Here is a 23,144-nt window from a genome sequence, read left to right as displayed (position 1 = left end):
AACAGAGAACGAAAAAGCAAGCAAGAAAGGAAGAAAGGAAGAAAGGAAGAAAGAAAGAAAGAAAGAAAGAAAGAAAGAAAGAAAGAAAGAAAGAAAGAAAGAAAGAAAGAAAGAAAGAAAGAAAGAAAGAAAGAAAGAAAGAAAGAAAGAAAGAAAGAAAGAAAGAAAGAAAGAAAGGAAGGAAGGAAGAAAGAAAGGAAGGAAGGAAGGAAGGAAGAAAGAAAGAAAGAAAGAAAGAAAGAAAGAAAGAAAGAAAGAAAGAAAGAAAGAAAGAAAGAAAGAAAGAAAGAAAGAAAGAAAGAAAGAAAGAAAGAAAGAAAGAAAGAAAGAAAGAAAGAAAGAAAGAAAGAAAGAAAGAAAGAAAGAAAGAAAGAAAGAAAGAAAGAAAGAAATTCTAAATCTTGGGGAAAGTCCACCACTTTAGGAAGAGGAGGTTGTTGGGATGGGGGTGAGAATCTCTCCCCATGTTTCAGGAACTGGCAGAAAATAATTACGTTTTTAAACGTCCTTGTATTCCGGATTTCGGGCGTCCTCCGTCACCCGGATTAGGCGCACGCAGGCGGTGGGGAGCTATTTTCACTTCGTTCCCGGTCCAATTCTTTCCCCATCTGTCTGGCCCCGCTGCTCTCTCTCTTTCTCTCTCTCTCTTGCTCGATCCTTAGCTGAGCTGGTTCGCCCCCTTTTGTCCACCCACTTTCCTTTGGGGGTCCTCTGACCAAATCTAAGGGCCCACAGGGCCCAAATTGGAAACAAGCGTTAAGCCTACACTAATGGGAGCTCTCTGCTCTCTCCAGCTGCAGCCAGTTCGCTGAGAAATCTTCCTTTCCAGTGTCCCCTCGGCCGGCGTCTGGGGTTCAGACTGGAAGCTAATGCCTCGATCTGGGGAGGGAAGGAAACGACTAAGAACCACAAAAGAAAGCTGCAACTAGGGGCTTGGTTCCACCGGCCTGGCCAGAGAGAGCAGAATGCCAAAGGAAACCCAGGTTTAGCCTCTGCCCGTGCCCTTCTGAAGTCCCTTGAGTTGCCTGGCCCTGGTGCCCCTCTAGAGCCTGGCTGGGGAAAAAGCAACCCAGCAGTGGCCGCTTAAAGAAGGACGTTCAAACAGTGGACCCGCAGAATAGAAAAGAATCAATATATTTTTATTTGGCAAAAAGTTAAATATCATCTCAACACAACAATTTGGTCAGTAGGCCATGAGGTAACTCTTGCAAAATATACAGTGTATTTATTTATTGTTCTGCCTCCACAGAAGTCCCCAAATTTCAAGTGATACAAATCTACGATAGCCCGACGGCAGGTTTCATAGCGCATAATTTATTATCAATAAAATTAACTCCATTACAATAAGCATTCGTCCCCCCTCGTTAAAACCTAACGTAAACTATAGGTAGTTACCTTCTTCACGTGGACAAAAAACTCCGAAATCGGAAACGGCTTCACTGGTGCAAAAACAAGATTCGAGCTCGCCGGAGTATTTCGTTTCCCCCCCGTTTTAATATATAGATTATATACAACTGACAAGACAGTATAGAGATCCACTGTACAGACTCAAATGTCCCGATTGGGAAGCCGTTGGGGAGAGGCGTTGGTTGGAGTCCACAGATCCCTCCCAGCCTAACGATTTTTGTTTTTTTCTTTTCATTTTTTTCTCGACTGGGATGATATTTTATATACTCTATTTATATTACAATCAAAGGTTAACTGTCTAGTTATACAGAAGAAAGACTTATTACACTACAGAGCTAGACCCTTTGCCACAACCTGAGTTCGAATGAGATTCCTAGCGTCCACGATGACAACCGGTAGGGCCGGCACCCAAGCACAAAAGTGGATTCACGAACAATGATTAACCACAAACAAAACACATGTTCAAGTATTACAGCAGCCTTCTCCGCTGCGCACAGAGCAAACCAAAGAACTACACACGCTACACTCTACAGTCTGTCCAGAGAGTTGTGCATTAGGAAAAGGTAGTTATTTTTCCCCCCATAAGTAAGGAACAGGTAGATTTCTTCTTTTCTTTTCTTTCTTTTTTTTTTAATACAAGCCAACACACACAGCCATACAGCACTAATGCCCCCTTTTTTTGTCCTAGGATAGAAAATGAAAAAGCTTACGGTACCTCTACCACAGGCTGGGCAAGGCCCAGAGCTACCATGACTAGGTACACATAATGAATGATAAGGATTGCAGAAGAGAGGAAGAAGGGAAGGGGGGGGATGGGGATGAGGCCTGGATACAGTCCTGGAGCTTGTGTGGGAATCATGGAGGCTGGGGAAGGGGGAAGGAGAAGGAAAGAGGGGGTGAGATCTTCTCCCAGCCTTCTTAGCAGCCCGGGTCACATCATTCATCCTTTGCTCGGTCTTTGTTGATTTTCTTCATTTTCATCCTCCTATTTTGGAACCATATTTTGACTTGTCTCTCAGTGAGGTTGAGGAGTCTGGCCACTTCATATCTTCGATCCCTGGTGAGATACATATTGAACAAGAATTCTTTCTCCAGTTCCAGTGTTTGGTGCTTGGTGTAGGGACAGCGCTTTTTCCGGGTGGACCTCGCGTGGAGCCAGTTCGCAGCTGGGTTGTCTGGGGGTGGGGGGAGGGGAGTGGGAGAAGACAAGATAGCATAAGAGATTTCCCCCCTGGAGATTATAAAATAGGAATCAGCAAAAGCAGCAGCAGGCCCACCTAGCCTCGACCAATTTTGGGGGGGGGGGAGGGCTTTGGGGGAAATCCAAGGAGATTGAAGGTTAGGATGTCCCTTTCTTATTTCCCAAGACCGAGTGTGTTTGTGTTGGGGGGGGGGGGTGTTGGGGCCAGACACAAACGGAATCAAAATACAGGAACACATGGAGGGTCACATACAATTTACACATAGCCTAGCCAAGCCCTCAGCCTCTGCCTTCTTGCTTCCTGGTCGTTTTAGATTGATTACAGAATATAACTTTAAAATATACCTCCCCTCTCTCCATCCCAGAGGAAACCTCACTGAACTGTATTGGCACAGAAATCCAAACCTTTCTTCACTTCCTCTTCTCTCTCTCTCTCTCTCTCTCTCTCTCTCTCTCTCTCTCTCTCTCTCTCTCTCTCTCTCTCTCTCTCTCTCTCTCTCTCTCTCTCTCTCTCTCTCTCTCTCTCTTTCCCCTCCTCTTTTCTCCTTCCTCCCTCCTCCCCCTCTTCATTTTGACCTTCCTGTGTGCTTTCCCTGGAAGACTGCACTACACAAGACCATGTCTCTCCAGCTGGTTGAATTAAGCTCGGATTGCTTATGAAGCTTATTTGCATAGCATGATATTTGAGGCTGCTGCTCCCTGTGAGATTCAATGTGCTTCGTTCTAGATAGTTTAGACAGCAGTCAGCCGAGGGAAATGAGTTTAGGTCAAGCATGCTCTTTCCTCTCCCCCAGGTCAGGTCCCCCCAGCTCGGACTGTTATTACTCCCGCTGCTGCTGGAGTTGGGGCTGGTGACCATAGATGTCTCACAAAAGAATATATTATCATCCCCTGCTTTCGAAGAACTGATCCAAAGTAACTTTGTCCCTGGAGTCCAGAAGGCACACACCAGAAAGTTCTAATCACGGGGTTTGGGATGGGACAGATGTCCTGGTTTTGGTAGTGTTTCCCCTCACCAAAAGCCCCATACTCCACCCTATGTCTCTCCTCCCTTTGCCTCCCACCCCCCACGCCCTCCAGCACCACCCCCTCCACCTCAGTTCTGGATTTGGGGAAGGGGGCGGAGAGGAAAGGGAGTGTTTCATCCATTCCATCTATACCAGCAAGTCCTGACTTCTGCCTCCTAGTGGGAGTGGGGATGAGGGGGGTGTCTGGACAGGTAGAAGGGGGGAGGGAAGAAGGGTGAGAGGCACAGAGAAACAGAGACAGACAGAGACAGAGAGATAAAGAGAGGCAAGGGGGAGAGAGAGAGAGAGAGAGAGAGAGAGAGAGAGAGAGAGAGAGAGAGAGAGAGAGAGAGAGAGAGAGAGAGAGAGAGATTGAAGAGGAGAAGGAAGGGGAAAGGGACAGGGACAGAACAGGAGAGAAAAGGCAAAGAAGAGATAGAGAGATGGAGAAAAAGAGAGGGAGGGAGAGAGAGAGAGATTAAAGAGGGGGAAAGGAAGAGGAAAGGGACAGGGAGAGAACAGGAGAGAAAAGGCAAAGAAGAGGTAGAGAGATGGAGAAAAAGAGAGGAGGAAGAGTGAGGGATCCTTCCCAAGCACTAGTAGCTCTCAGTCCTGGCAGTGGGCAGGTTCGAGCAGGAGGCAGGCAGCGGGGGTGCAGGGGGAGAAGGGTGTCCGCCTGTCACTTACTCGGATCAATGGGTGGTTTGTCCCCGCCGGCCTCACTGTCTCCATTGTTTTCCGAGAACGCACCTTCGCTGGGCTGCTTATCCCTATCAACTGGAGGAGAACCACAAGCATAGTCAGACAGAGACAAAGTGTGAGTGTCAAACGTGGTACAGTCACCCCTTCTGGCCGAGAGCGGTTCAGGTTTAATGCCGTAATGCCTGCTGGAAGGTAAACCCGGGAAGGACAGAGAGCCCGGCATGGGCTCCAGCCAGGAACGCATGTACCTGCCGTCAGGGGCCGCCGCTACGGGCGCCTGGTGGTGCACATAGGGGTGGTAGACGGCGGGCACATTGTTGGCACTCGGTGGGTGCACCGGGTTCCAGGAAGTACCGAAGACCGATGCCTTCGATTGGAAGCTGCACGGGCTGAAGTCCGGGTGCTCCCCTAACGCCGGCTGCCGGGCGGGCTGCGCCAGGGCGCCGGGGCCGTAACGGGACGGGACCAGCTCTTCGCTCTCGTGGAGCAGGAACGAGTCCACGTAGTAATTGCTCAGGGTCCCCGAAGTCGACATGGCCACGCGACGCCGCCGCCGCCGCCGCTGCCCCGACGCCGGACCTGCGGAAATTATGAAACTGCAGATTTCATGTAACAACTTGGTCCCGGGGAGAAGTACAGTCACCTAATAAGTTGAAGGCTGCCTGTCACGCCATTGGCTGGCCGTGTCACGTGCCGGGCCAACAGAACAATAAAGTATAAATCACTCCGCAGGCTATTAATGGGCCAGTGTTTTCCAGTCATAATTTTTATAGCAAAGCCATATGTTTTTATGCAAAGGGATATTTGAGTTCTACGATAAAGTTTGTTTTAATTGTGGCCAACGGAGATTAAAAGATCAGGTTGGGTCTGACTACCCCCTTTTTAAGCGGACTATTTTATATCACAATTAATCACGCCATCAGTGAGGCAGAGCTCCCTGCGAAAACCTGGGGAGCCGAGACCTCCACATAAAATTATACAATAATTGAAGCCATAAAAAAGCAAAATCGCATTCTCGCTGTACTGTATTTAAATATATATTTATGATATTTCATAAGGAGTTATTGTTGCGAGAGCCACGGGGCTGGTAGGAAGGCAGGAAGGAAAGGCATATTCATTTGCCTCGCCGTGTCTCCCCGTAGTAAAAATTTACGAGTGCTCGGAAAGGTTAAATTATACTATTGTGTTTGGTTTGGGAGCTCACTGTAAATAACCGCTCCGTGCCGCGCTGCGCCGCGCCATGCGCGGCCGGAGCCTCCAGCCGAAAGTCAAAGGCACTGCCTGCTTCCCGGCTGGCCCCGACGCCTAGAACTCTGGCCCCAGCCCCGGGACGGATCCCGGGCCCCGTGGGCCTCGATCCTAAGGAATGCCGGAGTTTTCCAGGGCCGCTCCCGGCCGCCCTCCAGCATCTCCACACACATCTCCGCCCCGGGGCTACGGGCCTGGGACGCCCAGACTGCAGACTCCCCTTTCTCCCACCCTGTCCGGCGCAGGCTGGCTGTTGTGCCCCTCAAGACGCGCCCCAGCAAAAAAGACTCGAGCCCGGAAAGTATCTCCAGCCGCCGCCGCCGCCACACCCGGGTGCCTACAGATTTCTTCTCCCGGCTTTAGCCTTTTTTTCCCTCCATTACACACGCCAAGCCGCACTGGTTCGAACACACAAACACACACACACACACACACACACACACACACACACATGCCGCTGCTGCCTGCTCCTCTCAGGCTCTGGGGAAACAAGTATGCTGGGCGAGGAAGGCTGTCGTGGGGACCAGTGGCTACGTCTAGCGGGCACCCGGGCAGGCTCCGAGAAGCTTCAGCAGAGCTGAAAGAGCAGCTCCGAGGCCTTGTCCTGGGGCCCTGGTCCAACCCTGAGCCCTGCTGGTCTGGCAAAGAACTCTGTCCGAGCTACCACTCCTCCGGCAAGCCTTCCAGAGGGGTTGAGCACCCGGGAAGAAGCTTGCCCACCGCCCACGGCCTGGAAAGGGGCAAGTGTTTACCAAAAGCTGGGGAGTCTTGAAAAATGCACACCTAACAAGAGAACAAGCCCATCAGCCCTCCCTTCTTCCTTTCCTTCCTCTGCCCATTGCCATGGGAAGGCAGGGGAAGAGCTCTCTATGTAGGTATCGGGGAACCCTTCACAATCGTTCACAGGCCCTAGGTAAGGGAAAGAATTGTTCTTTTATTAATTTGTTGGATGCCCCTAGTCTGCTAGGTTCACACACCCAACATCCAAACTGAGCGGAGGATTACAGTCCTCGAGCAAAACAAGTGAGCCGTCCTTCAGCTCAAGTCCAGTGTTAGGAATTAAAGTAAGGATCCAGCACTAAGAGAGAATGGGGCTTTTGACTCGAATTCCTTCTTCCGTAGCTTTTTTTGGGGGGAGGGGCCTCTTTATTTCGCCCCCCCCCGTTGCCATAGGGGCTGGGGGGGGGGGGGAACAGGCTGCCTTCCTGTTAATTTGAAAAACCCAGTCCTAAGTAGAAAATCGTGAGGACTTACAACTGGGTAATAATTAAATTCACGTGTGAATATTCCACATGCAAAAGTATGTTTCTCATTAACTTTACATTTCTTTTAGTTCTTTCCTCTCTCCCCTTCTTTTTTCTTTCCCCTTTCCTCTTGTTCAAGTTTTCTCAACAGCTAACAACAGAAATCTCAGAGAAATCCCATTCTTTCCCCCAATTCCACGGCTGATTCGAAGTGATAAGAAGCTGTGAGGGTCTTATCTCATTGAGGCAGTCAGAGAACAGAGCAAGACGCAGCAGTTCTAGGAAGGCCTGCCGGTTGGCTTCCTAAAAAAATATGGAATGGACGTGAATGAAGTTAGGTACACAATGACCTCCAACTTAGCCCTGGTCCGCTTGCTTAGTTCCTGGGCTAGCCTTCAGGGCTCCCTGATTTTATTCTGTCTTTTTTTTTAATTGCTTCCTCATAAACAAAGAACGGACGAGGGGTCCGGAGCAGTCCTCTGGCATCGTTCGGAGGCTGCTGGCCCTTATTTAAGGTCAGTTTTGTTCGTTGTTAACGCTGCAGACTTAGCTACAAGCAATAGACTTTACCGGCTCTGAATCGAGGCAACCCCCAGCCCGTCCTTTCTCAGTTTCAGCCTAGAGAAAATGCCGAACAACCACCAGCACCAGCACCAAGAAAAGTAGCTGTTCTTTCAAACTGTCTAATTATTCCTAAACTGAATCATAGCTGAATAATTGATACTCGGCGAATTACAGCGCTTGAAAGAGGCTGAGAAGGAAAAATTCCAAGCCTCATTTGGAGAGATCAGTGCGCTGGCCTAGGTTTTTATTTTAAATGTGAAAGCAATGGTTGGGGGGTTTTTGTTTGTTTCAGAGAAAACGACCCTAGCTGCCAGCCTAATAAGCGAGTGTAATTAAGAACCGCTCTCCTCTCTGCATATAATTCTTTTTTAAGGGTACTGCATAGCAAATGAATTGAATAGTAGACGTCGCCACCGCGCCAGGCTCTCTAACGACCCTCCATAGACCACAAGCACCAGAGGTTAATCCAAGACTCGCAGTGGCCTTCAGAGCAAACTGAACAGCGGCAGGTTGGGAAAGGACAACTATTGCGTTTTTCCCTCATTAAAGAAAAAAATAAAAGGCCCCCTCCAGGCTGGCCCAAAAGGCTGGAGGAAGAGCAGCTATTTTGCCCGTGTTTCGGCACCGCGTGGGACGGAAGGGGCCTTTCTGTTGTTGTTGCAAGCCCGGCTCGAAGGGGAAATGACCCTTGCCTCTTGCCTCCGAATAGATTCCACCTGGGGACAGGCACTCAACTTCGGACTGAATTCCCTAGAGTCTTGTAGGTCCTCTCCACGCCCATCCTGAATGAAACTCCCTGGATCTGGAAAGGACCTTTCCGAATGATTCTCCTTCCAAATCCTTCTGACTCTTAAAGAAAATTCACTGGACAAAATCATGCATTTAATGTAGTAGATATATCAAGATTTATTCTAATAACCTGGGACTGCATTGCCCGAGAGGGTCGCATTTTCTGCGCGCAGAAATTTCCTAATTTAGACAGAAGAAGGACTGTGGCAAAGCTCTGCTCTAGGGACAGCCGCAGAATCTGTCTGCCGGTTTGGCTCCTACCGGGTTTTCTAGGAGAATTCTCCCCGAAGAGCTTCCTTGCCCCTGCCAACTCAATCAGCCTCAGCTCCTGGCACAGTGCAAGGGAGCGGCTTGCCACCCCCCTCCACCCCATCCACACATTTAGCCTGCAGAACCTCTCTGGTCACTCTTGTCTTTCCACCAGTCCCCATTTCTCCCGAGTTCCCGGGTTCCCGGTTCTTGTTTGGTGTCCATGTAACAAAGCCTGAGCATGGGGCTCCCCACGACAGACCCAGCGAGGTCGCTGTTGTTCAGTCCGCCTCAAAGGAATGCAGGCGCCTGCCCGCTGCCTAATCGTGATCGTAACCGAGGCCTTGCGAACACTACCAGGCCAAAGTGGAGTATCTGCCTCGATTTTTACCCTCTCTTGGGGACCTCATTCTTTTTCGAGGTAGACAGTGGAGACCTCAGCTTTCCCCCAAACCTAACCGCAGCACCTGAGCAGGAGGACCAAAGTGAATCCGCAGGATTAGCCCACAAACCAGGCCTGTGCCCCAAAGACCAAATTAAAGGAGAAGGAAATATAGAGGAGCGCGTAAGAGAGGAAAGAGAGGGAGACAGAGACAGAGAGAAAGAACAGACCCCGACTTCCTTCCACCTTGGCCCTTCCTCAATAAGCCTAGATCAGTGATCTTGGGGTGAGGGGAAGGGGTGTCACCCAGATTTCCAGGCTTCTTCTAATTCTCCCCTGGAAAAGGGAAGCCTTGGGCTTTTACGCAAAAGGCAAGGGCAGCTGAAACGCGGGTCCAAGCCCCCGCAGCCCCCATTCCTCAGCAAACCGCACCTGACCTTGAATGGCCCCTAGTCAAGAAATTCCTACCACGCCTCCGCCGCCGCCGCCGCCAAGCGAGCTAACCTGACCATACCTGCCCCCAGTTTGGGGGGTAGTGGTGGAAAAGGGGATGGGAAGAAAGGAAAGAATAGGGGACGGAGAAGAGGGAGGAGGACTGGGTGCTCCTTGGTCCGCACACTCCCGCGATCCGAGAAAAGCAGGAGACGGCGAGGCTCTGTGCTCCCTGAGGGAGTAGTGGCATTTGGAAGTGACGCTTTGAGCTCCATCCACGGCCCCTGTCTTCGGCCCCCTGCCCTCCGGCTCTCTATACCTGGTGACGAATTCAACTGAAGTAATGAAGGCAGTATCGTGCTGTCGAGAGAAAGGTGGAGCCCCAACAACAGGAAACTACCTAAATCACAGACCAGTTCTGCTGCTCCCCCAAGGCCTGGCTCCTTAAGCAGGGATTTCGCTATAGAGAGAGAAAAAATCAGGTCAAAACCCAGCCCAAGGCGCCGTTGCTCCAACCTGCCCGGAGCCGCCGTTGCCGCCACCGCCGCCGCCACCACCACCGCTGCAGTCTTATGACTGCTTAAAATGGGAAAAGGAAAGGAAAAGACAGAGAAGGGAGGGCGAGAGGGATAGAGGGACAGGGAGGGAGGAGGGAAAGGAAGGAGAGGGAGAGAGAACAAGAGCGAGAGAGCGAGCGAGAGGGAGAGAGGGAGAGAGGGAGAGGGAGAGGGAGAGGGAGAGGGGGAGAGAGAGAGAGAGAGAGAGAGAGAGAGAGAGAGAGAGAGAGAGAGAGAGAGAGAGAGAGAGAGAGAGAGAGAGAGAGAGAGAGAGAGAGAGAGAAAGATCCGGTGTGTGCATTTGTTTTTCCCAAACCTTCAAGAAGGGCGAACCGTGGAGAAAAGGGGAGGGCGTTAATGGGCCTACCATAAAGCCCTAAAGGACTGAGCTGAGCATCGGGTTCAAAGTCTGTCTTGTAGTAGAGTTGGCCCAGCGGCTAGGACTAGCCAAGCCTGTAGGCGCTGCCCCCCCCCCCCAACTTCCTTCTCCCCCCTCCTCTTCCTCTTCTCTTCAAACACTCCCCCAGCACTCTCTAGGTGCCGCCGCCCCCCACCCCCTTCCACTTTAATCTGGTAAGGCAAAAACCTCCTTGCTTCGCCAGGCTAAAGCAACCAGGTAGGCAGAAGGCTTAGGTGGGGGTAAGGGAGGGGGCAACCAGAGTTGAGAGGAGCTTGTGTGGAGGGGGGAGTTGGGCTTGGAGCACATTGTCTCTCGCCCTCCACCGTCTCCCTCATGGGGCTCACCTTCCCAGCATCTCTCAGGGCATCCGAGTGTTGTAGATGGCACCTATGGCCAGCTTCCTGCCTAGGCAAAAACCTCGATTCACTGAGCCCGGGTGTCAGACGCAAACCAAACCAAAAACAAACAAACAAAAAAATCGATCTCTGATCCATTTTCTACCCTCCAGAAATACTCTGCGGCTTCCTCTGTCTATGCAGCTCCTCACTCGACTGAAACCACTCGCTCGTCCAAGTCAGCAACAATCCAGATATACTAGCAAGTCATAAAAGGAACAAAAGCCCACAAACCTTAGAGCTGCATTGCTCTACGGCCGAGACAAATTACGACTGTCTAGGTAATATTTAAATGGATGCCTCGAGTAATTGCAGGGAGTCCAGGCACTATTCCTGTTGTAAAAGTTGGGGACGAGATAAAGTGGGTGGTGAAGATAAACAGTCACAAAAGAGGTAAAATTAAAAGGCTTCATTCCACGGCTTTTATTCTTCTATATAAGAACATAAACATTGTCTTTTTTTTTCCACGCACAGCAGCATTACAATATTAATTTATTCTGATTTAGAGTAAGAAGTAAATAGAGCTAGGACTAACATTTATAATAACGATAGAATGCATTTGCTTAAAACAGTATTGGCAATTCTTTAATAATAATAGACATTTATACAGATTTGTACTTAGAGTTCTCTTTTTTCTGCACCTACAGGTTTGACCCTTTTATGCATGTAACTTCACAGTATAAAGGAAATTCGAACAATGTCTCCCTTTCTCTCTCTTCTATCCCGTCTGCTAGAGTCCTCTGAAGGGTTCCATGAATATCAGTGAGCAAAATAAAAGCGAAATTTACTCCCTCCTCTTCATAAGGCAGGGAGAATTGTGTGTGCTTGTCACGTGCTACCAGTGGTAACATTACTTAGAGACAAAAATTCACTAATTCCACATAATATAATAAGCAAAACTACAATAGGTCACTATCTACAACAGGGGAGAGAGCGGAAGTCAGAGGTAAGTGTGAACATTTAATGCCAGAGCAACACAAGACCTTGGATGGAGTCAAGAGGTAGCCCTTTCCTCATCCAATTTTAAAGCTGTGATATTTTACAGAGAAAAAAGAGAAGGAAACTCACTTTCTCTCTTCCTCTTTCTCCCTCTCAACGTCTCTCCCTCCTTCTCTCTCTTTCCCCCAACACCACATCACGCCCTTGTTTTCACCCTGCATGTTGGCGGTGATGAAGTCCTTCTCTTCGTAAAGAAAGAAAGGGAACTAGGAACGGCAGCACCCCCCCCCACAGTCTCATAGCACCCCATCCCCCAAACCTGACATGAACGCGAAATGGAAAGCCTCGACTACTCACCCGTCACCTCCCCACAGACACCTTAGCGCTTACAATGAGTACACTCTTGTCGCCAGGGTCGCCTGGACTCCGAGCCTGGCTAGACACGCGCAGCCCTCTGAGAGATGACACTTGGCTCGTGGAAGGAGTGGGGAACCAGGGAGGCGAGGAAGCTCAGCCCAAGACGTCGCTGGAAGCGTCTGCCCGTCTTTTTGTTGTTGTTTGTTTGTTTGTTTGTTTTGGTGGTATGACTCCCCCTCCCCACTTACCCCCAGGAAACAAGACAAACAAACCAAACCACCCCCACCCAATCCCACCCAGCAAAGCTGCTATGGATAGATGGAGAATGGAGAAAGGGATGGGAGGGAAAAAACCCAAAACTCGTGACTCCGGGTGATACAGGTGCGAATCTCTAGCGCCTAGGAAGAAGGGTTACTGGCTCTTTTCATCGTCAAAACGTGGTGGTCGTTTGGAGGTTCATCAAGAAAAGTTAAAGTTGGCTGTGAGCTCCCGAATTCTGTTCTCTCGGTTCATTTTCTTCAGTTTCATCCGTCGGTTCTGAAACCAGATCTTAACCTGTCTGTCTGTGAGATGGACGCTGCGGCTGATCTCTAGGCGCCGCTCTCGAGTTAGGTACATGTTGAAAAGAAATTCTTTCTCCAGCTCCAGAGTCTGGTGCTTGGTGTAGGGGCATCGCTTCTTCCGGCCACTCTTCGCTGTCAGCCAGTTAGCCGCGTTCTCACCTTTGGCGTTGCCTGGGGTCGGAGAAGAGAAAGCAGGGAGGGAAAAGAAAGGGAGGGGGGAAGGCAGAGGAGGGAAAAAGGGGGGCAAGGGGGAAGGCAAGTTAGGACGAGGCCCACATTGGAGCACCAATATACTGAGGACCCTGACTGGCAGCAGGCGCCCTCTCGGACTCAGGCTCCCGGGAAGCCCTCGGGCGGCTTTTGCCCAAGACGAGGTTGAAAGCTTTTCCAGCACATAGTTCCTAATGGACCCCAGACTGTGGAAAGGAAGGGTGTGAGGAGGGCTGAGAGCTAAAAAGAGAAAGGGGTTCAAATCTCCCCTTTGGTCATGCCGAGGAGGGGGGCGACTTCATTAAAAGCCATTTTCTAAAGGCCTCCTGGATCTCTCTTCCCCCAGAAGAACACCACACACACACCCCCAAATTGCGTTTTAATTGGTTTTCCAAACACCTGTTTTCACACAAAGGGAGCTAGCGGGGAGGGCGCGGAGCTTGGAAGCGAAAGCCGGGCACCGGGAGAAGGGCGGCAGTATATCTTGAACTTAACGCCTTTCTTTGCCTTTCCTTCCCCTTCGCAGACAAGCATTTCCTCTGCCCCCCTGAGCTTGGGGGCAGGGAGTCCCATTATTGCCCCAGGGTCAGCAGAGGAAAGGCTGGGGGGAGGGGACCTTGGCTGCTACCCCAACTGGTCTCTACTGGACTGAAGGTGGGCGTGGGGATGGGGGGAGATGGTTGAGTTCGTGCCAAAGGAAAAGAGGGAAAACAATCGACTGGGTGTCATCCCCAAGCCCCCAGCCAAGAACATAGGAACTAGGGGGATTGCCAGGTAAAAAGAGGGAGGAAAAACCCTACTATGCTCTGGCTCCAAGCTCTAGGGCTGGGGTAGACTGGACTAGGCTGCGGGTGTCAAAAGAGATTCCCTTCAATTGCTCCTTGGAAGGAGGATCTCATCGCGACTGTGACTTTGCAAAAGGCATTTGGGATCGTAAACTACAACTTCGCCCGTTAATAGGGCTTATTTATTGGCGCCGGCGGCTGATTATTTTGGAAGCTTTACAAACAGCCTTATTATCTGCGAACCACCTTCTCCTCGCTGGCGAGGCTGGGCTGGTGGGTTGGGGAAGTTGAGTTGGGGATTCTGAGAAGGAGGTTGTAGAAGGGGGTCGCTCCCTGGCCTTCTGGTGCTGATCACCTTCACCCCAGCTCTGCTGGCGAACAAGCCTGGAGCTAGAGAGTGGAGGCAGGGTGTCGGCAGCACTCTAAACCGGACATTAATTTTTACTGCGTCCCCACGCCCAAATATTACAAAAAAAATACTAAACCAAGTTCACAAGGTCAGTTGAAGTGGAGCTGCGTGCCAGACCGAGCCTGCCGGCTACTGGACTTCCTCTTCTCTCCTCGGGGTTCCTTGCCACCTCTCTGCTGTTTCTGGGGCTTTCTTTCTTCCTCTTGTCTTTCTGTCCCCCCCCCTCCCCTTCTCCCTTCTTCGTCCCCTTATCTGCCTCTCTCTCCCCTGTTGGTCCTCCTGGCGCTGGCGCTCTCTCCGTCCCGTTCCCTCCTGGCAGGTTCGAGGCTTAAGCACACTTACCTATGGGGTCTTTCTCCGGAGAGGGCTTGCTGCTCTCCGAGGGAGCGGGCGACAGTTCCTCTGCGGCGGAGGACGACGCCTGTGTCTCTTCCTCCGCTGCCTGGGAGCCACAAGCTAAGGCCGTAGGGGGAGGCGACTCCAGGGAGCTCTCCTTCCTGCTCGTCTCAGCAGAGACCGAAGCAAGAGCCGGCTGAGAATCGAAGCGAACTTGGGGCTGCTGGGGGAACGGGGAGGCGCCCAGCTGCGCCCCTGATCCTGCGGCAGCCGCCGCAGCGGCGACCGCGTTATAGCTCTTGGAGCTGCCGGTGCCATAGGCTTGAGACAGGCGGAAATAGCCTGGGACCGGCACGCCACCGCCACCGCCGCCGCCGCCGCCACTGTTGAGGGCGCAGACCTCGGTCGGAGCCCGCGGGGGAAAGGAGGTCAGCTCCGGGGCCGTTGAACTTTTGGGGCATTTGTCGGAATCATAGAGACAATAAGAGTTTTCCTCTTTGATGTTCTGGGCGAAGGAGCAGGAGGTCGCTTGTGGCTGCGGAGGCTGCTGCTGCTGCTGCTGCTGCTGCTGTGGCGGCGGCGGCGGCGGCTGTGGCTGCTGGTGGTGGTGGTGATTCTGGGGCTGCTGCTGGCTCTGGGACTGTTGTTGCTGGGGCTGCGGCTGGTGAGTAGGGGGCGGCGGACCATCTGGCTGTTCCATACGACACGATCTGGGGCCATCTAGCCAGACTTCCATGCCCGACATGTAAGGGTGCGACGAGGGCACCAACCCGCTCGGCGAGCCGCCTCCTTCATTGCGTTTGCTTAGGACCGGGAAAAGTCCGCAGCTTTGCAGACCGTAGGACAACTCGGACGCTTGTGGCAGGTAGTGAGGGTAATAGCCGCCGCCACCGCCGCCGCCGCCGCCTCCTCCTCCGCCGCCGCCGCCTCCACCTCCTTCCCCTCTGCCCGAGCTGATCAGCGAGTCCACCAAAAAAGAGTTCGCGGCCGGGCTCTCGGAGCATGACATTGCTGTGGGATAATTTGGCGAAGGGAGCAGATAGCCCTTTCTGGCTGACATTTCTTGTACAAAACATGCTGAATAGGGTTAGAGATCCCCCCGCATCGCGGCGAGCGCCCGCAGCCAATGGAGAGCCAGGGTTTCCCAGCGACCCCTCCCAGTTTGGTTTCGTAGGCGCTATGCTGGTCTCAGGTCGACCTCTGAATTGAGAATTTATATAAATATGTAATGTATATTGATGGGCCCGGAGACACACGCCCCAACACCTAGGGCTGGGGCTCGGGACTCTGGGGGTGAGCTCTCCACCAGGATTTGGGATTAGCCACTGGATTCCTCCTTCCCCAAGCCATGCACCCCGTTTTCCTGGCGGGAGGGGGGAACCAAGACCATCTCTGTAGCGCTCCTGGGCCCTGATATCAGATAGTAAACAAGTGGGGTGTTTATGACGCCTCCGACCTAGCGCTATCCGGGAGCCTGAATCTGCCCTTGGCTTGCTCCAGAAACCTCTCTCCGGATAAGGCACACGTATGTGAGCTGACTTAAATAAAATTACATATACACGTCGCTTGCTCTCCCTTCTTTTTTTTCACATTTTGACGGGAGGCGGGGGGCGGACAGGTCAGTACCCTCCCAGTGTCTCGTAACCCTGCTCTTTCTCTCTCTGCCCAGAGTAGGGGGGAAAAAAGATTTTGGCTGGGATTTGGCGTTAAATTCTTTAGGAATTAGTTGTCCCCAGAGCATAACACTAGCCTGGGACCCAAGTTTCAGTCCTGGTCCAACGCAGGCTCTTAGCTAACAGCTCGGGCGGGGCTCGGTGGAGGAGTAAGGCGAGCCGCCTCGGGCCAAGGCAACGAGCTGGAGAAGTAACGAAAGAGTGAACTAAAGAGGAAGAAGCCTGGAGGCCCAGACGCCCAGAGAACTGGCGCACCTCACCCGCACAGAGGGGTATCTGGCAGACTCCCTGCCCCAGTAGCTCTCTTCCCCTCGTTTTGGTTTCTCTTGTAAGTGGGGAAAGCGTAGCGACTTCTCTCCTCTGGGGTACAACCACAGTGTGTGTTCTGTCTACGCCGCACCGGTTCTGTTTCCTAACCTCAGCGGCTTGTTTGCTCTGCCTCTGATTGTATTTGTTTCAATCCGTTGGCTATTATTATTTATAATAATAATGGCATTTTCTCAGAGTCTGCTTAGGACAACGTATGCAAACAGTCTCTACGATTCCTCTTCATTCCTTCTAGTTCTGACATTCTGGGATTCGGGTCTTTTAAAAGACCAGCTTGAAGTCCCACGGAAGGCAGCATGGAATACCTAGGATTGGGACGAGAGTCTGGAAGGAAAGATCTGGGCCCAGAGTCTACCGGGCTTTGGCATTGAATAGAGAGACTGGCGGCTTCTCCGCTTCCCCCTGTCTGGGTTTCGAACAGAAGGCAGAAGGAAGCTAAGGCAGCCAGAGCAAGTGCTGTAGTGCCCACGAAAATGGCACGGTGTGATTTTCTCTCCTTACTAATCCAAGAATTCTCAGCTCATTGGCAAGCCTCTTCCAGCCAGCTCTACCGATAAAGTTAGTTTCCTCAAATAAAACCAAACTCAAATTTTGTTCCTTTCTTTCTTCCACCCTAACGTTCCCATCCACTGGCTGCTCCTTTCTCGCCAGCACAGTGCCGCAGAGGGAGTAAATAGGGAATAGGGGACTTGGGGAAGAGATGAAGACCAAGAGGGGAATGAAAGGAGGGAGAAAACGCTGCTGCCCGCGTTCTGAGCACTGCCCTCTTTCTCTGTCTTTAGCCTTGGCTTTCACACAATCACGGAGGATCTGACAAGAATCAGTGTCACTGTTCCCCCCCTCTCCTGATTCTCCGGTTCCCCCTCCCCTTTACCCTTCTCCACCCCCACCCCCACCCCCCAGAACTCCCTCTCCTCTAAACCCCATCGATCTGTCAACCTTTAGGATATTTTAAAACGAGTCTCAGTTGATGAAATCCCTCCCAGGCTGTGACAAGCTCCAGGACAAGTTATTGGGGAGTGTGCCGGGCAGGCAGCAGAGCAGCCCGGGTGACTTTCCATAGGAGGGGCTGTTCCAAAGCCTCCTCCCTCTCCCTCCTCATCTTGGAGGGTCTCTCCTCGCCAACTGTAAACGCTGGAGTATGAGAGAGGTTGTCACAACTTTCCCCAGCCCCATAAAAGGTTTATGGAAAGGCAACGTTCTCCGGGTGTGATCAAATAGACCCCGGCAAGTGGTTGTCTTTATAACAGGGAGCAAGGTCCAGGCCCAGGCTTCTGAGATGGGCTCTGTGCCTTTGCTGGCCTCCCAGCTCCTTGTCCTCGCTCTCTCCTGAGTCTCCCTCTCTTTACCTCCACCCCACTCTCAGACCATACCTCCTGCTGGCTCATTCACCTCCACCCCCACCCCCCATTTGCTGGCTGACCTACAAGGCTTCCCCATGCGCCAGAAAGCTCCAGTGCGATGAAACTCGAGCCCTCGGCCCACGCTCCTGATCCTTTCTCAACCCACAGCAGGTATAAAGTTGGGCTCCCTTGGGCAGGTCGCTCTTGCTTCTGCTTAGCTATCGGGACAGTGGTCAAAGGCAGGCCTGAGCCTGGGCCTTGCCCAGGCTTCTTTGCCGACATGCAGAGTGACTCTGGGAGAGAGGCCAAGGCCAGAGGCGAGAGGGGCCCCCATCAGCCACAGCTCCTGGGCTAGCCAGAAGAGAAGAGGGATTGGGATCTGGTGGCTCAGCCAGGCCCAGTGCCTCTTTCTCTCCTGTCTACACCGGGAATGCATAAAGCTAAGCTCTGGCCCAGCCCCAGATGGGCCCTCTGAGTCCCCCTCCTCCCTTTCTTCCATGTTCACCAGTGTCTGGGCTTCATCCGTTGCACTACATCTGCCAGGTAATGGGTACTGCAGTCGAACCCAGAAAAAGGTGCAAGGAGAGGAAGCAGGAGGAGGTTAGAGAGGAAGAAGGCAAAGAACAAGGACTAGCCCAACACATTCTCTAGGCCTCTGTCAGGGACTAAAGCAGAGATAGGGCTGGGCCACTGAGGGTCATTTTCTTGGCGTCTAGAGAGGGAGATCATGAACCCGTAGCCTCCTGCTAGCTGGTCCTCTGGCTTTCCTCCAGAGCTCACAAGGCCAAGGCAAACGGCAGCCCAGCTCTTCCAGGGCGGCTAAGGTAAACCCGCCATACACGTTTCTTTCAGGACTTATCGGGTGCCCCTACCCGAACTCCCAGAACCTAATGACTCCTTCTCCAGGTGTCACAGCCCAGGGCTCCCGGCCTCCTCTGACTGCTGTTGGGGCTAGCTTACCCTCAGGCCCGCTGAGCCCTGGGGAAATGAACAGGAAAATCAAAAAGGCCTGGGGGTCCAAGACTTGGACACGTCGGACCGTGTGCCCGCTGCTTGTCTTCAGGGACAAATATCCCCAGAGCCTTTTAGGTTAGGGAGACCAGCCTTTTCAGGGCAACTGAAGTAGGTAGAGAACACGGGCAGCTCTGAGGGCAGCAGACCTCCCTCCCCATCCTTGCAGCGGGAAGCTGTTAAATGCATCAATTTAATGCGCTGAGGTTCCCCCAGCTCGCTAATCTTTGGGTAAACCTAAACTCACTAACTCTCAGAGTAAATCTGCCTCTTCCGCCTCCCCCCCTTGGATGCTGAGTAGGTTGGATGCGATGTGGTTGGGGTTTTTGTTGTTCTTGTTTTTGGTTTTCTGCGTGTGGGCTTTGCCTGCTCTTGGGCGAAGTGCCTCCGCAGGTTAAAGAAAAAGTGGGGGAAAACTCCATTCTCTCTCACCCCCACTACGAAGCAAAGGGTTTTGTGATAGACACCGAAAACTCAGGAGGCCAGGCAACAACTGAGGCCGCCTAACGGGAATCCAGAGAAATCTGCCAGGCCCCCACTGCCCTTAGCGAACTTCCCCCCACCAGACCGTCATCTGCTCCCCTATTTCAGAGTTCTCGGTCACTTGTCAGGACCCTGTGGAAGAGCCAAATGGGTTTTTGGTTTGGATCCGTTCCAAAGTGGGCGGCTCCCCGCTGCAGCCCAGTGCCAACGAAGGGAACAAATGAAAAGCTCGCTAATTTTTATCTTTCCTAGAATACTTCCATGCCGGGGGAAGCGGGCCCGGCGGCCGGCGGGAGAGCAAGGAATTCCCTGGAAATGAAGAGAGACACACTATAACTGTGATTCCAAAGGAAGGCCGTTAGATCTCCTCATGGCCTTGTGCAAGGGGGTTTGCGTCATGATACATGCATGGTACAGATGTAATAAAGCTGTTGGATGCGTTCGTTTTTCTTCTCTCCCCCAAATGGCGCAATATTATTGATATCGCAGTGAAATCCCAGGACCGGTCTGTCCTGTCCCATATACTCATTTTAATATGTGAGAGTGCTCTATTCCCTGCAGAATATTTCGACATTGGTTATTTAATGTAGAAGCACAGATCTCTCCCTACCGTTTATGGCTACAGGCATGTTTTGGATTACAAAACGCATACTCTGCCGCCGCAGCAAGAAGCTCAAATTAAACTCCGCTTTCTCTCCCGCCCCTCCCCATAATCTCGGATTATGGGAAGGTTGTAGGCCTGGGCTCTATCCTAAAACCGAGCCGGCTTCCACGTGGTAACATGCTGGTGTTTCCTTCATCAATACAATATTCCCATATCCCACCTTCTTTTCCCAACGTGTATTAATCTGTAGCAGAAACGTCCACTTGGCACTGTGGGCTCCTATCCTCCCTTCTCTACTTTCCTCTCTTTCTTTCGCTAGTTTAAGACCCCTTTGACCCAAACGGATGTTTCCTCTGGGTACCTAAGATTGAGCCCCAGGCCCTCCCCCGAGCTCCTGCCTGGATCCCGCTAAAAGGTCTAGAATGGCCTCGATTGCTCTCGGTGCCCCTGGCGATATTAAAGAGGCCTGACCAGGCTGGGGAGCTTTGAGTCACGTTGGACATTCTCTACAGCCAGGAAAAAAAACAAAAACAAAAAAAAAACCAACAAAAACCTTTGGGCCTACTTTGAGTTTTCCTTCCCAAATGGACCCTTGCATAGGATGAGAAATAATAAACTGTTATTGCAAGAAGCAAGCTTGTTTTGTTTTGTTGTGTTTTGAAATCGAGTTCCCAAGTTGATCCCCCAGTAAATAATTTGTATTTAAGGGAGCCAGGGGCCGATGGCGGGACTCCCGAGTTTTTCTCTAGCAATTTTGGGAGTGGAACGCAGGGGACTGCAAAAGATAAACAGTTTCCATGTTGGTCCCGGCCCGCCTCAATCACGAACTCTGGAATTCAGGCACTAGCTTTCCCGAGATCGCTACACATACTTTAGGAGCAGTTTTTCGTCAGCAATGACGCCTTTTTCCTCGTTCATCTCCAATAAGGTTAACATTTCCTATTTGGCCGCATTGAACCAAGCAGACAGACGTGCCCTTTGCTTTCTTTCCTCTTTTCTCTCCCCTTTGCTTTCAATGATCTCTATCGAAATTTTGCTTTCTTCAGAAAGCCAGACTCTCCGGCCACCATTGGCTTTCCGTTGGCCTTTTCTTACAGCCCAGAGGTGGGCTGTCTTTTCTCCTGCCCACTGCAAGTAGCCCCTCATTCTCCTGGAAGGAGTAGGCCCAAGTACTAAATAGGAAAGACCCCCAGAGCCCAGCTCCCCTCCCCAGTGAGTCAGACTCTGAGGAAGGCAAGTCACCCTGGGTCTCGGCCTAATCTGGGGGCACATGGGGAGTAAAAGAATCTCCTTATCGGAATTTAGAGAATGGAGGGGGAAAGGGAGTAGTTAACCCCTTCGCTCATATTGCACGCTGCAGAAGCCAAGCTCCAGCGAATAGGAATGAAACAAAGAAAAGGAAAACTAGATATCATGTTCATATTTATGGAGGCAGAGATTGAGACAGCAATGGAGGGTGAAGAGGGAGGGAGGGAGAGGACAACGTTGCCCACGAAAATAGAAATGGATTATGTCTTTTTAAATCTAGTTTTATAAAAACCCTGATGGAGGGATTGCATTATCGGAGTTCGGGCACAATGGCAGCTTTTGGAAATGCGGATTTACCAGTGGTACTTCCCAATTCGCTGCTGCAGAAATCTAAATCTGCTCACTCCCTAGTGGCCTTTCCTCTCTCGAACAAAGGTCTCCCACCAGGCCAGCCTGCGCATTAGGGAGAGGCACAGACTGGGGGGGGGGGGCTGCCTTCCTGCAGAATACACAGCAAAACGTTCCAGCGAGGGATTGAGCCATCTGACTCTGCCCGAGCTGAAGGTCGAAACCGGGAAAACTTTAAGAATAAGAGACCTCGTCTGAGTGCCCCACCAACGGCAACCCCACGAAAACGACCTCACTCCTGTAACACTTGCCGGCTTCTCCCGGCGGCTTGACCGAAGCAGGGATAGTGCAACAGCCGCCCAAGAAAGACAATTGCCTCTAAGTAGAAAAGGGCTAAACCCGGAGTTGAACCTCCAACTTTTAGACTGGGTCTGATCTCCGCATCTTTCCAGCTAGGGGACGGCGGGGGGAAGACCTTGAACCCAGAGCGAGGAGCTCGGGCAGGGCCGCCAGCACGCTTGACCACAGCCCTCAGAGCCGTTTTCCAACGGACACCACCTGAGACTCAAACCTTCAAACTTGTGGGCACTTACCTTGAGGGGGTTTCCTAAGGCACTGCCCATCTCTTCCGCCGGCGCGCCCTTCCCGGCCTCCCGCGTGTGTGTGAGGGGTGTTTAAATGCGATTAACAACCTATCTTGAGGACCCCCTTTTGCGACTGGGAACTGGGGAAAGTGAGATAATTTAAACGTGCTTCTTCTAGGATCTGAAGGGAACAAAGGCCAAGCCAGCTTCTTGCAGGGCTCCGTGGCTCCCACGGCGGCGGCTTTGACATTGATCGGAAGCGCGCCACCTCGTGGCCGCCGTACGCCTAGGCCCGAGCGCGAATGCTGGGTTTTCAATGCCGGCTCTCTCATAAAGAGATGCTGGAGAATGAGCCCAGACCGCTGCTATTCAGATCTAATTTTTACATCTAAGAAATTGCTTCAAAACCTCGGCTGGGTTTATAGCAGAGCATTCCAAATATGCAAATCGGCCAGTCACGGACGGGTTTATGACCACATTGTCACAGCAACCAAGAGGATGTGATTTTTATTGGGCCAGGAAATCAAATCCTCCGACCAGGGAGCAGCTCCAGGCCTCCACTCTCGAGCAACTTGCAGCGATTTCAGTTAATTTTTAACTAGCAAGGAAAGGAAGTCCCTGCTTTTAGCCCGGGGGATGCAGAGTCCTCCCTCCTTTCCCCCTCCTCCAGCACCCCTCCCCATCCCTCAATATCCCAGTCTGTTTGTCTGTCTGCTTCGTTTCCTTGACAGGCATCTCTGTGTCTGTCTGGCTCACTTTCAACTTGCATCCACCAGGCTCGACTAGTCAGATAAACAAACAGACACCGGCTCCTCTTCCTCACTCTCGGATTATATCCCTCTCCCCAGGGCCAGACGCCGGCCTGACTGGGTGGGTGGGTGGGGTTGAGGGGGTGGGGTGGTCAACAAAAGGTCCTGGCTGGTTCGCCCTTCACCTCAAGGTTATGGGTGATGTCCAAAGCAAGATAGAAGTTCAAAGCCAGGAAACAATGAGAAAAAGGCTGACTACTCCCCCCCCCCAAAAAAATCCCCCCAACAAAATAGAAAGGAATAAAAGGAAAAGGCTCCCTTGTATGCCGGTTGGGGAAAAGGCCCTTTTGGAAGGATCCCCCTAGCACTGCCCCAATCCTTCATTTTCACGCACTTTGTTTCCTGGTGTACCTCAAAACCCTTTCGGGACAACCGTTTGATGGCGGCCCTGGACCAAAGAGCCACAAGCCGAGTCCCTCTCCCAAACCCTCTTTGAGTTTGACCCAGAGAAGCTTGGAAAGGTGAGAAGGCTGGAGTCTTTCCTGAAGATCCTATCTGAGATGTACCCCAACTCTCTGCCGTTGGAGGCCCTGACTTT

General features: G+C 51.8%; 2 protein-coding genes, 1 long non-coding RNA gene and 1 other non-coding gene across 4 annotated transcripts; 1 reads left to right on the top strand and 3 right to left on the bottom strand.

Moving 5' to 3' along the window:
- Window positions 1–1,118: 1,118 nt before the first annotated feature.
- HOXA9 (homeobox A9) lies at window positions 1,119–21,890 on the bottom strand. Its single transcript, XM_056800435.1, has 3 exons — window positions 21,807–21,890; window positions 4,303–4,896; window positions 1,119–2,582 (listed from the first exon to the last, which is right to left on the bottom strand). Exons 2-3 carry the CDS (start codon window positions 4,850–4,852, stop codon window positions 2,344–2,346), a joined length of 789 nt encoding a protein of 262 aa, XP_056656413.1. The 5' UTR covers window positions 4,853–4,896; window positions 21,807–21,890; the 3' UTR covers window positions 1,119–2,343.
- Window positions 9,558–9,643, bottom strand: MIR196B (microRNA mir-196b). The gene has a single exon (NR_032189.1). It is a non-coding gene; the product is annotated as a microRNA mir-196b (primary transcript).
- HOXA10 (homeobox A10) lies at window positions 10,972–21,896 on the bottom strand. The gene is made up of 3 exons (XM_016426497.2): window positions 21,807–21,896; window positions 14,183–15,376; window positions 10,972–12,607 (listed from the first exon to the last, which is right to left on the bottom strand). Exons 2-3 carry the CDS (start codon window positions 15,234–15,236, stop codon window positions 12,333–12,335), a joined length of 1,329 nt encoding a protein of 442 aa, XP_016281983.2. The 5' UTR covers window positions 15,237–15,376; window positions 21,807–21,896; the 3' UTR covers window positions 10,972–12,332.
- Window positions 17,397–19,451, top strand: LOC103105937 (uncharacterized). The gene is made up of 2 exons (XR_473681.3): window positions 17,397–17,690; window positions 19,266–19,451. It is a non-coding gene; the product is annotated as an uncharacterized LOC103105937 (long non-coding RNA).
- Window positions 21,897–23,144: the final 1,248 nt, after the last annotated feature.

This window comes from Monodelphis domestica, chromosome 5 (assembly GCF_027887165.1).
Source record: "Monodelphis domestica isolate mMonDom1 chromosome 5, mMonDom1.pri, whole genome shotgun sequence".
Classification (NCBI taxonomy): Eukaryota; Metazoa; Chordata; class Mammalia; order Didelphimorphia; family Didelphidae; genus Monodelphis; species Monodelphis domestica.
Note: the sequence above shows the minus strand (reverse complement) of the source record. Positions and strands in the feature narration are given on the sequence as shown.